The following is a 15,566-nucleotide window of genomic DNA, read 5'->3' as shown; positions in this document are numbered from 1 at the left end:
TCAATGAATTTTTGCTAATACTATATATTACATATATATTTTTTTTAATTTTTACCGTATTCTTTTGTTTTATTTAAAATTTGTTCATTCAACAATATAATGTATTTTTGAATACCAAAAGTGAAATTAAAATTCTTAATATTTATTTAAGCAGACAATAAAATAATAATTACTCAATAAACTCATATTGGTTATATATTACATGATTATGATTATATGATATGGTTATATTCATTTTATTAATAAATTGACATTCTAACTAAACATAAAAGATAATAATATATAGAGTAAAAATTAATATAAAATTAGTTAATAACATTTATCTTTTAACCAAAAGTCTAGATTCAAATTTTGAAGATTAAGAACAAAAGTGTTGCTGGTAAACTTTTCTCTTTTCCTCAGAAGCTTCTATAAATTAAAATCGTTCAAATATCACTAATTTCGTCAAATTTTAAAAGGTCAAATGTCAATAAAATATGGCATATTATTATTATTATTATTATTATTATTATTATTATTATTATTATTTTATTATTATTATTATGTGTTTGACGAGTATATAATAATTTTTTCATAGGAAAATATTTAATAATAAAAAAATATTAACCAAAAATTTTCAAAACTTATTACTTTTGATTTTATTTAATATATTCTGTAATAAATAAATTTAGACTATTTTAACCTATTTTTTCCAAAGGACCATGCTACGAAACAATAATAAATAGGGGTAAGCTTTGAAGAATGCCATAGCTTTAGTCCAAAAAAAAAGGAGAATGCCATAGCTGGGTTGGCATGGAGTCAAATGAAACCATGTGGATGCCTAATAAAGTCAAGCCATGAGGTTGCTGAATTCATGCTTCTCTCTCTGCTCTTTGCTACCATAACAAGTATTCAGGCCACTCTCACACATGTTTCTGTCTCAAATCATACATCACACTCATCACAAAATTTTGTACATGTTTAATTAAAAAAACCCACTTGTTTCTTACTCTCATATGAATGATATAATAATCTAAATTGTGTATGGATGATAAACTAATCATGGTAGTTATTCTCTCTCATATAATTTTTAAGATATAACCTTTTTTTTTTTTTACTAAAAATGGAAAGATTCGAACCTGTAACTTTTTAGATGATATGAGAAAATTATGCTATTTAAACTATAATTCATTGACTTTTAAGATATAATTTTTAATTAGACAAATATAAGCCTTCTTTATAAAACTAACTAGTATTAAACCATAATAATTACTATATTATTGCATTAAAAAAATTTAGATATAAATAGTTTATATTTATATATCATGTTTTGTAATATGTGAATAGGTAAAACTACTAGAAGTCAGTCTTCCAGAAAGAAATTCTAAATACTTTGTTTAGACTCTTTTTAATTTTTACAGTCATAAATAAAAAAAAACTACAGCATGGAATTCTTTACATCTAAGAAGAAAAAGAAAATAACATGGAATTCTCCACATCTAAAAAGAAAAAGAAAACACGGTCAATCCCTTTAATTTTTTTTTGGTCAACGAGCCTTTCTTTTTTTATAGAACATCAATTCTTTTCTTCTTTTTTTTTTTTGGGTGTGATTTTAACAACAGTTTAACCTGGTAAGGTCGTCTGGTCGTGGACGTTGGTTTTTGTTTTTGGGCCTTGGACATTGGTTAACAACAGCTAACGTTTTTATTTTTTGGTTAAAACTAATGGGCCTCTATACCAAAAACTAATGGCCCTATATTTTCGTCAAAACGTACCAGGCTTCTTTTAAGAGAGTTTTTTAAATGAACTATATCTATTGTCAAAAATTGCAATTTGCTTTCTAGCAGTGCTGTTTTGGGCAAGGAAACCGAATCAAAGGAGAATTATTTTTGGTAAATAGCAAAATCGAGTAAACATCGATGTTTAGTAAATTGGTAAAATACACATGCATTGCACATGATATATTTTTGTGATTTTTTCTATTATATATATATAAATGAATTTTCAAACAAAAAAACACACGCGCACACATTGAAAATATATTTGCCACTATAGTTGAAACTACACACACACACATATTGAAAATATAATTGCCACTATAGTTGAAATTACACACACATATATATTGAAAATATAACTGCCACTATAGTTGAAATTTGGTTTTTCTACTTGACTATAAGATGAGTATTGAAAATATAATTGCCACCTTTATTTCTTCTCTCTTTTTTATTTGGGTCCACGATATCCACTAGTCTAATATGCTGAAAACTAATCTATCGTGAATCTAACCTCTGTTATTTAAGAGTTTGTCACTAGCCAATAAATTGTTATATACACAAGACTAGATTCGAACTCCCGACACGTATTTAAACAGACGAGTGAGCTCATCACTTGATCAACCTAATATGATTGGAAACAATTCAGACAAAGACAATTAAAATGTTTTTTTTTAATATGTTATTTAGTAATTAAAATTTAATACATATAATTGCTTAAACAGTGTTATTTTTGTTAAAAATAGATCAGACAAATTGATTTGGCCAAAAAATCGATAAATTATACCTTGAACCAATCTAAATTATAATTTTTTTTATAAAAAAAAACTGTAATATCCCTATTATAAAAAATAACTAAAATACTACTACTACTACTACTACTACTACTATTATTATTATTAAACATTTTGAGAACCCTAAATTCTAACCCTTCTTTTTTTTTGGTGCCGTCGTAAAATTAAGATTTAGGGTTCTCAAAATTAAAATATATATAATAAGAGTATTAGTTTATAATAAAATTATTGTAGTTATTTTTTATAAAAAAATATTAATTTAGACCAATTCAAAGATTAGTTTACCAATTTATCGACCAAATTAATTTGTCTGATTTAATTTTGACAAAAATAATACAATTTAATTAATTATATATATATATATTGAATTTTAATTATTAAAAAATATCTTTAAAAATAATATTTTAAGTGTTGTGAGTAATATGATCCGTCACCTTTCTTCTTTCCACCTTGATTATAGGACTTCTCGTTTTTTTTTTCAAAAAAAGAAAAAAAATGGCAACATCAAAGCCCGCTAAGATATGTAATATGTTACAACCACATAGGTTGAAATAGGGTCCATCTTATCTTATAAGTTCTTAACTAGTGGTATTACATGCATGAAGGATGTAACGGCACAAAATTTAATTAGTGTGCAAGACTTCATTAATGTTGTTAGCTATCTACTAAAATTTGACACAAATGGCGTTACTTTCAAATTCAGTGCGGGACGAAAATATACTGAGAATATTTGAGATACTAAGCTATATTTCTGTTCACCAAAGTAATGAAAGAAATAAAGAAAGAAAAACGTGTCTATATATAATCAATTTATTTTTAATCCTCTCTTTCATAATAGAAAACCTACACGTATCAGTGACATGTTTAATGTAAACCTAGCATAAATTAAATTATGTTCTAGTCTTCTTACACATGTCACTCATCAAGTTATTATACTTCTTCTTTTTCTTGTTATTAGGGGAAAAAAAGTGTAAAGATAGAACCTAATCTGATCTGAAAGCTTTATTCTAATATATCTTTTGACAATTTAAAATTATATTATGAAAAAAAAATGGTTAATTATGCTCATCACCAACTCCGATCCAACCAATCAAACCCTAATGTCTCTCTCAATACACAATAACAAGTTCCCTTCCAAATCATGTACCTAAATTTGTTTGTTATTAGGGTGGGGTTACCCATCTCACTATTATGTCCTCCTATCTTTTTCACACTCCAATTTCATTCAATGATAGTAATAGCTAACAATTATTATTATTATTATTATTATTATTATTATTATTATTATAAATTAAGATAAAAATTTAGATGCAGTAGACTTCATGAGAGCCATTAAATAATTTGACTAATTTGATTAAATTTTCATCTAACATCTCTTAGATATCAACTTCACATGAAGTCGACTGCCCCTAAATTTTTACCCTAAATTAAATACTAATAAGAAGGATAAATAACAAAGGTGACGTGAATAATGGGCACGTTGATATGATAGCCGACGAGAAGAGTGAAAGTGGAACCGTACACGTGGCAAGATGAGAATGGAGAAATGTATGACGATGACGTCATCAGCTGCATGGAGTAAATAACTAAAATATACGTAGCCACATTCAACTGGTCCTATCTATAAAATTATCATTACGATGTCTCAAAGATTTTCTTACATTCAAACCCTTGAGTTTGACACGTGTATAATCTTTGTGGTGCATTTTAATTCCTACACTTAATACTTGGGACCCTCACTATTTGTCGCCGACAACAAAATAACCCAACAGAAAATTCAAATTAACAGAGAAAAGGTAAGTGACTACACAGTTAATATTTTATTATATATATTATCACTTGATTAATTACTCTACTAATTTCTTTATTTTCTTATTTTAGAATAGATTTTTTAGGTCTACATATACTGAATTTAATTAGCAAGTTACCTTTTTTCAATTAATATTAATTAATTTTTAAATTTACATTTTAATACTAAATCATAAATATTTTAAAAAATAGGTTAAAGTATAATTTTGTAGTAAAAAATCGATTAATATTAGTTAGTTAAAAATTAGTTCTTATGCTTATTATTATTCATCATATCATTAATTATAAGTTTAATTTTTAGCCAAAAAACGCTATAATTGAAAATATATTTCAATAATTAAAAGTTGTGTATATGCTTCGTGTGCAAGCAAGATATATGATGAAATTATGCATGATATATCACTATCAAAAAACAAGATGAAAGGATGAGCTTACGCGGAAGAAGATCGAAAAAAATAAAATAAAATAAAATAGCAATAATATAATATACTTATTGAATAATGATATCACTTTTAATATATTGAATAGAAACAATGAAAAACTAACACTTTTTTTTAACTTCCTTAACAACAACAATTAAATTTCTTTGGTTGGCTAAAAGTTTGAAATCGACATTCCCATATCATATATTAGAGAATCAGGATACTAGGTTGACAACGGAATTGTCATAAATTGATAAGGGAGTTACCTATATAAATATAAATTCATTGTATGTATATATATTAATGGGTATGTAGCAACACATACACAAGTAGCTACAATTGAGTTTACCAACCAAATTGACACATATGGATGAGGGTTTGTGTTCCTTAACCATCTTTTTTAAATTTGATATTTATTAGAGAATGAAAATAAAGCTTGCTTGCTTGGAAAGATCGTTCACTTTGTATACTTTTAAAGTACTCGAAGGATTAATCATTGAACTTGATAGATACCTGATACAAACAAAAAAAAGCTACAATTGAGTCCTAGCAATAAACAATTACTTGAGAAGTTTCTAATAATACTCATTTTAAATTTTCAATAAATGAACTAAATTCTAATTTGGATTGTTGAGTTGTTCTCTTATCATTTGATTCTTGTTATGAGATAGAGAAATAAAAACTAGCGTAAAAGAGTAAATTACTTTTTAATTTATAAAGGTTTAGAATATTGATACATTTATCTATAAATAAACAAAATTAATTTTGTATCTCTGAGGTAGAAAAATTGCCATTTTTATAATAAAAATTTAAAATGTTGATAAATATACACATAAATAAAATTAATATTTAAATATTTTTATCGTATAAAAATCATCTTTCGTAAATACAAAATTAGTTTCCTTTCTTTATAATTAATATTGTCAACATTTTAAAGTTTTATAGTTCGAAATAACAATTTACTCAAAATTAGTCAATATAATAAATATTATTTCAATAATATAATTCTAGTTAAGTCAGATTTAACCAAAAAGATACACATTAAAAAATTAAAATTGTTTATATGAATTGAGATAAATTTAAATTAATTTGTACATGTAAAAAAGAGAAGAACTCAAGATGATTATTATGCCTAATTTTTATATATTTAAAATGCCACAAGTATGTATAGTTTTAGGTAAAAATTCAGGCTTTATATGTGAAGTTGATATCTGAGAACCGTTAGATGAAAATTTAGTCAAATCAGTTAAATTATCTAACGATTTTCAGGTATCAAGTTTAGACTGTACCTAAGTTTCCACCGGAGTTTTAAACCCCATTCATTTCTAGAGCCAATTTGTTAGGGTGAGTACGGAAATGCATAAAAGGTGAAGGACCAAGCATGCAAAATAGAGACACTTAAGCAAAATCATGGTGGAGAAAAATTAATAAAATATTGCTTTCTAAAGAGATTTTGTCAAAGCTATATTATTGTGGCCTAATTTGGTTGTCCTTATTACTTTTCAGCTTTAGTGTGTAGGATTATCATTTCTATTTCTTTTTAATTCTTTTTCTTAATAGAGCCTTGTTCTTGAATTTTCTTTTTCTACCCTATGTATTATGTGTGGTATTTAATGCACTATTATTTCTCTCCATAATTATATAATTTCCATACATTAACCACCCCAACAAAAGAAAGAAAAAGGAAAAAGAAAAAAAAAGCACACACACTATTCGACTAAATGCCTGAATGAAAATAAATCTCTTCACTTTGTTGCCTTTGATCCACACTTTTCCTTCATCATTTAAGTCGTTGTTCCTATTCCACTATTATTGAGCAACATCAAATCATAATAACTTGTCATGTTGAATGAGCAATTTGCTTCCACAAGCCATGCAGCAAGAACAACAACACAACATGGACATGGTGGTGGTGATGATGATCAAGAAGAAGAAGAACACACCATAAGAGAAATTCATGCCTTAACACCACCTAGACCCCCAGCAACAACAAACCATGGGAATAGGAGAAGAGAAGCTTGGGAAACTCATCACAGCCACCGTTCATCTTCTTTGTCTATGGCAAGCACAGATGGTGGTTCAAGTGAGAACTTCACAAGCATGAGTAGGGAGTTCAGTGCTCTTGTTCTTGCAGGTTCAACTATTGATCATAACAACATCAACACTACTAGCAGCTCCATGATCATGAACACTGGCCATGACAACACTGAAATTATTGGAGGAGGAAACAACAATACCAGCAGCAACAACAACAATAACTTGTTGGGGAGGATTAGAGAAGAGGACATGATGGAAGAGACTAACCCTTTGGCTATTGTTCCAGATAACCATCCATTGGATCCTCTTCCATCACCAAGAGGAATGACTAGTGGTGGTGCAGGTTCTAGTAGTGGTCATCATCAACATCAACATCATCATCATCAAGTAGTTGAAGAGGTTTCAGTGCAAAGGGTGAAGAAGGAGGAGGTTGATGCAAAGATATCAGCATGGCAGAACAACAAGATTGCAAAGATTAACAACAGATTCAAGAGAGAAGATGCTGTCATCAAAGGCTGGGAGAGTGAGCAGGTTCAGAAGGCTACTTCTTGGATGAAGAAAGTTGAGGTAATTAACTTTTTCCTCAAGGTCTTATTTGCATGTTGCTACTCTTCTTGTTCCTTTCTTATTTTTTGTTTTTTGTATTTACTGTATTGGTGAGTTTTCTTGGAGTTTATGATTACTCCGAAGACTTAAAATAGATCTCATGTTTTTTTGTGCTTTACAACCGTCTTAGATTGAGTGATTATTGATCCAATCAAATTCATGAAAAAGGTCAATTTTGGTGTTAAAGGAAAGATTGAATTAAGGTTAGGTAGTGAGTAACTGAGTAACTGATCTGATGTTTGGTTCATGAAAATCATTCTTAAGGATGGATTTATGTGCATAATAACAAAAGGTAGGAAAGTATTTTCCCTTACTTGTTCAGGAACAAAAAAGAATTAGCAAGATGTGAATACCTAGAATAGAGTCATTGCCAGTCTTCGTCTCCATTATGTTTCCTATTCTTTACTGACAAATATAATTTTTTTGTAATCCTTAATTTGAACACCATTTTGGCCACTTGAGATTCATGTGTATTTATTAGAAGTTTAGTGAATATTATGATGCAAATAGTACAATAACTAATAATGAATGGGATACCAATATACCATTTCAATAGTAACTGAAAATTCCCAATTATTAATATAGTGTTTACTTGCATTTCACCACATGCAGAGTGAATGGTAATGAAATTTAAAATTCCCTAATTATTTGTATGTGATTCCCAGAGAACAGTGACAATTTATGCCGCAGGTACCCTTTTAAATCTTGGTGGTATGTATGGGATTTTTTGCATGCATTCCTTGGATTGATTATATAATAATACTGTGAAAGGTTTAATGTCCAATCATCACAGGTTAGGTTGAAAATGATGTGAAGGCATCACGGGAAATTATGTTGTTTGGAAAGTTATAATAGGATTAGGACTATGCTCCTTCTTAAACCAACACTTCTTCCTTTTCCCCCTTTTTATTTGAAGCTAAAATATCATCCACCTACAAGCATCTTTCTTCTGTATTTCTTTTAAACACTATATATTCATTTGGTGAATATAACATATTGAATGTTGTTGTTAGAAAAGGACTCCTATGGTCTGCATTTAATTTATTGCCCTGTTACTAAAGGTACCTTTGCCACCCTCAGCCAAAAAGGAGTTGGGAATGTGTTACATTTTGGTCTAGAACCGTCCAAGGAACAAAATTCGAGAAATGAACCCTTTGATTCTAGATCCCAATTCTGAGTTCATCGAATGGTTCTAAACCAAAACTCCGCATAAACACATATCAGCAAGTATCATCTTCTAGCAAGTTGTCTAATGACTAACTTGATTTTCATGTTAATTTTAGTTTTCACTACATTGTCATAGCCATAAACCAGAACCTTGTTTAACAGCTTGGATTCTGATTTCTGAACACATTAAGATACTTGCATGACAATCCAATGCACCTTAGTTTGGTGCACTTGAGTAAACAATAATCACATAATCAATTATGGAAGAGTGTGATGTTAAACTTTCAAACTACTATGATAGGTAGTTATCTACTAGTTAACAATGTGATTGACCTACTTGATGCTAGTATATCTGCTATACACAAAGAGGTTACAGTTTCTTCTTTTTTCTCTCATGATGAACAAATGTGATGGATTATGCAGAGGAAGCTGGAAGAGAAAAGAGCAAGAGCAATGGAGAAAATGCAAAATGAGGTAGCAAAGGCTCATAGGAAAGCAGAGGAGAGAAGGGCATCAGCAGAGGCTAAAAGAGGAACCAAAGTTGCAAGGGTTCTTGAGATTGCTTCCCTCATGAGAGCTGTTGGAAGACCCCCATCCAAAAAATCCTTCTTCAAAAGTTAAGCCTTATAATGTTTTTGTTTATTTTATTTTATTTTTTGAAACAAATTTTTACACAAAACAAAAACAATAATAATAAAAAGAGAGATGATTATGAGTGTAATAGATGCAAATAGTCTGTGAGAGCCCCTTTTCCTTTTTCAATTAAAGGGTGCTAGAGGGCTTGCAATGATCAGCAATATTTAAGGGAAAAAAGAAAAAAAAAAGAGAGAATAAGGAGATATGTATCATATTATTATTGTATGAAAAGTTAAACCAATTGGAGTGTTTTTGAGTGATTGATTACATGTGTGTATGAATTATGGTGAGTGGTGGTGACATGCACATTTGAATTGTGCTTGGTTAAACACTCTCTGCTTTTTTCCTTTTTTGTGTATAAATTAATAATAATAAGTTGCTTCTTTTTATTGTAATTAGTTGGTTTCCATCCCTCACAATTTGCAATAGCTCGCACCATACCTAACTCAGCCAGTAGCCAGTGCCCACCTACTCTAAAATATTTAGATTGGGCCTTGTCATGTTGTCATAAGTTTCTTGGCAAGAATAATGCTTCTTACACGCATATCTCACCTTATATTTATATTTATATAATTTGATTAATTTCTAACTAGAAGCCTTGGAACTTGGAGGAGAATGTCGCATATTTTGGTTTCATTCCAACATTAAATCCAAATTATGTTGCAGTTAGTGAGAATAAGATTAGACCTCTGACATCTTACATAGAATGGAACAACAATGTTTTGTTAGATATAATCATTTATGTATTTTTTTATCGTCTTACATTTTTAAAAAAAATAATTTCATAATTTGGTATTATAATTTTTATAACCGAAAGACATAGAATTGGATTATTTGTTAATTTTAAAAGAAAATTTCAACACAAAACAAATAAAAAGAGATAGAAACTTTATGTAAAATTCACGCAAAGTTTTAGATTTTTGTATGAAGGATGTATTAGATATAATTATCATGTGTCTGTTTTTATTAAAAGTTGTTTGCTTTTTGAGAATTAACAAAAAACAAACTCTAGATTTTTTTTTTATTAAAGATGTTCTGACATCATGAAATTATTTTTTCTAAAATGAAACTTAAATTGATAAAAGAACGTGCATGAATAATTATAATTTTAACAAAATATTAAACAGCAATAATGTTGAACTTATTCAGTGAAAGTTGCACATTCTTCTGTCTTTAATTGTTTATTATCATTATCATCTTTATATAATTGGATAAGATGCCAAAACAGTAAACACAGAATGTAACTGAGAATTTGTATTTGTATGTGGTGGTGAATCACGAGCAGATTGAAGGGATTTTCATGGTTGCTAATCTAGAAAAAGATTGGTGACCAACAATGGACACAATGTCAAAAATTATGAACAAGGTGGTTAAATTCCACCACCACCGTACAATTTATAATCACCACCAACAATTCTTGACCATGACATGACATAATGGTCAACATGTCTTTCTCAAAGAAAAAAAAAGTTGTAGTATCTAATATACTTTCCCATGTTTTTGTTCTGTCTTCTTCCCCGTGAATGAAGATAGAATCCGAGGTCTTAGCCATTCTTGTAGGATGTTATTGTCCCTAGCTATTTCTACTTATGTTAATGGATCTCAAAAGATTTTGCCTTCACTCACAAAATTATGTTCTGTTTGTCTAATTCATACATGGATTTGATGAAAGATTTGCTACAATATTGAGTTACAAGAATGAAATTTAAAAGGTGAAAACTCAGGTGCAGTTGACTTCACGTGAAGTTGATGTCTGAGAGCCATTAGATGATTTGACTGATTTGACTAAATTTTCATCTAATGACTCTCGGATATCAACTTCACGTGAAGTCGACTTCACTTGAGTTTTCACCAATTTAAAAATACTATTTGTATATTAAAATTAATAATTTAATTTATTTTTAATGTGTATTTATATTGAATTAATTAATTTCATCATTGAATTATGAGGACATCCAAAATTGGATTATGTTTTTATTACTTTAAAAATTTGATACAACTTTGCTTCAATGTATTATAGATCATAAGTATTATAGTTTTTAATTAGTATGTTACTCTGTAATTGATTTCTAATCCTCTATCTGATACTTGGCATTGGAATCTTAAAATTCTTTTTGCTGGTTTGAGTTAAAACTCTCTAAATTATTTATATTATTATTATTATTATTAAATTTATTTTCAATGTCTTCTATGTACATGTGAGGTTTATGGATACTAGTAATAACTAGTACTTCCTTTTTGTTGATTCCGAAGAATACACACTGTAATTGCTGGAAAACTCACATAAAGAATTTACTCTATAAGTTTGTTTTTTTCACATTCCCAATTTTTCTGCATAGAGATCCATGACACCAGCTTAATAACTAGGGAACATCCTCAGATGAAATCTATTATTACTAGGATGTTGATAGTATAATATTCATTGATTATTGAGTCCAAGGCTATATACGTAACATTCTATATAATCTGGAATTTGCGTGTGTAAGTCCAACATTATTCAATAAAGCGAATATTGAAGTAAATTAATAGTAAAAGATTAATACGATGAAAACCATAGAAAGATGCAATACTAATACATTATTTTAAACAAACTTTTGGCTATTAAATACATGACTTATTAATTTATCAGGTTTCATATATAGTTCCGGATGAAAAAATATGAGTAGGTTCAGGTCAAACTGAAAGAAAGAAATTCTTAATTCATTTGCTCATTATCTACAAAGATTAATTTGTGGTGAATGTTATAATGTCTTTAATATTGTACCTAATTTATTAAAAAAAGACAATAAATAATATTTAATAAATTTTGAATATTTAATTTAAAAAAAAGTTAAATAATTTAGATATCAAAATAAAAAGTACTATAAAATTCACCTTAATTTATTTGGTTTTCTGAAAGTAAAATCATGTATTATTAGGATAAAGGTTTTTTGGATGATATGATGAGGCAACTTTCTTAGCCCACTAGAGACAGAAAAAAAGGTACTAAACATGATTTTTCAACATGGATCCATTTAAGCTGCATAATAGTGAGTTAACCACTTGTTTTTCTTCTCTCCTCTCTTTTCTTTGTCCTTTTTTCTTTTCCTTTTTTTTTATTTAATATTTTCTTACTTTTTATGATTTATATTAACATTATTGTTTTCATTTAAGGTTTGTTTAACTAGAATTCTTAGTTACCAATGAGTTATAATTTTTATTTTTATTTAAAAGTATCGAATTCGAATCTCATTTCTAATTTTAGAAAGAAAAAAAACTCTTAATTAAAAAATAGATAAATAAAATATCAAATTAAAAATATATTAAAGTTTTCAATAGGACAGAACAAATATGAAACTTTAAAAACTTCTATAATATTCTTAATTCTTTAAGCACATCAATAACATTAAAATAATTATAATATACAGTTCAAGTAATAATTGTTTAGGATATTTAAATATAATATTTTATGTTTAATTCTTTTCTAGAAGACGTCTATCAACGAAATTTATAGTTAACGTTTTACTTACTAAAAAGTAAACTCAAACAAGAATAAAAATTAATAATCATATTAGGTATATATTAAAAATAATTGTTAAAATTTATTATTAAAATAAAATAAAATACAAAATAAATATTAAAATAAATTAATATATATATATATATATTTGTATATAAATATGTAATGATTAATTTTAGTAGTTAATTTTAGTATATGAATAATATTTTAAAAAGATTAATAACTGATAAACGATAAATAACACAACATTAACCCCTAGTTATCTAAATCCATGGTAACATACATCAAGGCTCTTTTATTTAATCTCAAATAGTGGATAAAGAAGGTTCCATGAGGTACAATTTTGTCAACATATATTAGGAAAAAAGCAACCCTAAACCCACAATAAACAATAGAAAATAGAGAAGGCAACATATATAATGTGGCATGGTGTGTGGATTTATGCATCATGGACTATGTCAACCTCATCACTTCCATTGGTTTGACTAATTACACAATTGACTTTTAAATAATGGTTTAGCCAGCTTCTAGATATATAAATTAATTAATATTAATCATTATCGTCATCATCAATTGGGATTATTCTTCCACGTTTGTGGTTAACATTAATTTCTATTTACTTGCCATTCTTGACTTGGCTCACGCTATTTGCATGTGAGAGTGATACTAATAAATAAGCCTTAATACAAATAATTTATCCGCTAGATTCTAATTTCAACTTTTATCGCTATCTTTAAAAAAAAAAAAAAAAGTTATATAAAGAAATGGATAAGAATCCATCGCATGAAAAGTACTATTACATTTTAAATATTGTGCAATTAATAATCTTATAATTAAGAACAACGATGTCTAGAAAAATCTTTGGTCTCGTTGAAGGAATTGTATCCTGGTAATTTTCTAGAACAATGAATGACTTACCACTATCTCATCAAATGATTAGTTACTAAAATATTATATAAGGTTAACCATTAATTTAGTATTCGAAAGATTCAGTTGATAATTTTTAAATGATTTAAAAATAAGAGAAAAATAATTAATAATTATTATATTTTTTATAAATAACAAAAGTTTTTTATATTTAATAAGAATTTATTTATTTGTTTTTATTTTTTACGACCATATTTAAATAAATATATAAAATATCTAAAAAAATTAAAACAAAAGTTAATTTCTAAATTTTTTCCTTTTATTTTTTAAAAAATATCGTAATTTAGAATAAAAAACATTTTAAAAAATTTACTTGACATAAAATTATTAAATTTTAAAGATAAAAAAATCTTAACTTTTAATAATAGTAACAAAAATTTATATCAAAATCTAATTTTTAAAATTTTTTTAAATATATATTTAATATCTAGATTTTTTATGTTCTTAAATCTTTTAAAAATTTATTTACTCTTAACATCTTTTGAAAATTTGTTTGTGAGAATCTTTTTAGTATTATTTTAATAATTTATTCTATTATTATATATAACATTGCACCATATTTTTTAGACTAAACAAATTAAAATGAGGCAAATATTATAACACCTGAATGAAAAATTGAACCCTATATATTCCTTTTTTTTTTTCCAATTCATGAAGCCAACAACTTAAATAAATGGTGCATACGTTGAATGATTTAAATGAAGGCACATGTATGATTGTATAGAGGGAAGGTGACCAACATCCTTTTTAAGTAAGATCTGTGATAGACCAAACATCACCTGTATTGTTCAATCAACGAGACTAGGGTGGTGCCGAGAAACTTGAATATTCGTGTGTATAAAGTCAAGAGTTTAGAGTTTTAGTAAGTAACTTATACTACATTACTTTCGGCAGTGACATGAGATAGTTAATTTTAGGGGTGTTTGTGGATTGGATATGGTCAAAAATTCGATTCGATCTGCACAATTTTTATTAGATCGGATAGGATATGATATTCGCGCTTTTTAGTGCCAGATCCGATTCGATTCGCACATTTGCAGATCGAATCGGATCGAATATCGGATATATCCGCATAATTAACCCTTCTCTTTTTAATCATATTTTTATGTAAAAAAATTCAATAAAAATATTTCTTTTATACTTTTAAACTTATTTATTCCTAAAATATTTTTAATTAAACTCTTTCTAAATAACAAAAATAAAATAATACAATATATGAATAATAATTACTAACTAAAACATACAAATAAGTAAATATAATATCAAACATATATATTTATTTATTTTTAATTATTATTGTGCGGATCTACAGATCCGCAGATTGGATACGCGGATGTAGAACAGATATCCATGATCCGATCTGATCAATTTGCGGATCGGATCATATCCGTAATTTTTTAATCGGATGCGAATATTTACCGCAGATCTGCAGATACGATCCGATCCATGAACACCCCTAATTAATTTATTTGTCTGTTTAAATAAATATTAAAAATCTGAATTACATTTTATATATATAGTAATTTATAAATTTATAATAATTTTTTAATTTATTGAAGTAAAAAATATCATTTAAAAAAATTATATTATGTAAAATGATTTTTTAAAAAATATAAATTTTCAGTTTTAGTTATAATTGAACAAATTCAATCGGTTTATCAATTTTTGCTTATTTTATTCATTTTTTATTAGTATATTATGTTCGATTTTTAGTTAATAATTGAAACAAATAGTAGTTTGGTTTGGTTTTTGATGAGTTTGGAAAACTCTAATTTAAATTTGACGATGAACAAACATTATTGAAATAATTGATTGCAAAATTATTAATTCTGATTTTCATCAAACATATGTTAATTAATAATTTTGTGATGCAGGTTTACTATTGGGCCGAAAAATAAAAGAAATGTTGCAAGTC

The 15,566-nt window shown here is 27.2% G+C and overlaps 1 protein-coding gene across 1 annotated transcript; it reads left to right on the top strand.

Moving 5' to 3' along the window:
- Positions 1–6,409: 6,409 nt before the first annotated feature.
- Positions 6,410–9,614, top strand: LOC130935755 (remorin 4.2-like). The gene is made up of 2 exons (XM_057865637.1): positions 6,410–7,383; positions 9,013–9,614. The coding sequence occupies exons 1-2, from the start codon at positions 6,622–6,624 to the stop codon at positions 9,208–9,210; spliced, it is 960 nt and encodes a 319-aa protein (XP_057721620.1). The 5' UTR covers positions 6,410–6,621; the 3' UTR covers positions 9,211–9,614.
- Positions 9,615–15,566: the final 5,952 nt, after the last annotated feature.

Source organism: Arachis stenosperma, chromosome 6 (assembly GCF_014773155.1).
Source record: "Arachis stenosperma cultivar V10309 chromosome 6, arast.V10309.gnm1.PFL2, whole genome shotgun sequence".
NCBI classification, from domain to species: Eukaryota; Viridiplantae; Streptophyta; class Magnoliopsida; order Fabales; family Fabaceae; genus Arachis; species Arachis stenosperma.
This window is presented reverse-complemented; position numbering and strand designations above follow the sequence as displayed.

What these genes read in the sequence shown, in the direction of transcription:
- LOC130935755 (XM_057865637.1), top strand. Translation starts at nt 6,622, where the DNA reads ATGTTGAATGAGCAATTTGCTTCCACAAGCCATGCAGCAAGAACAACA. An exon ending in CTTGGATGAAGAAAGTTGAG is followed by an intron (nt 7,384 to 9,012) that starts GTAATTAACTTT and finishes TGGATTATGCAG; the next exon opens with AGGAAGCTGGAAGAGAAAAG.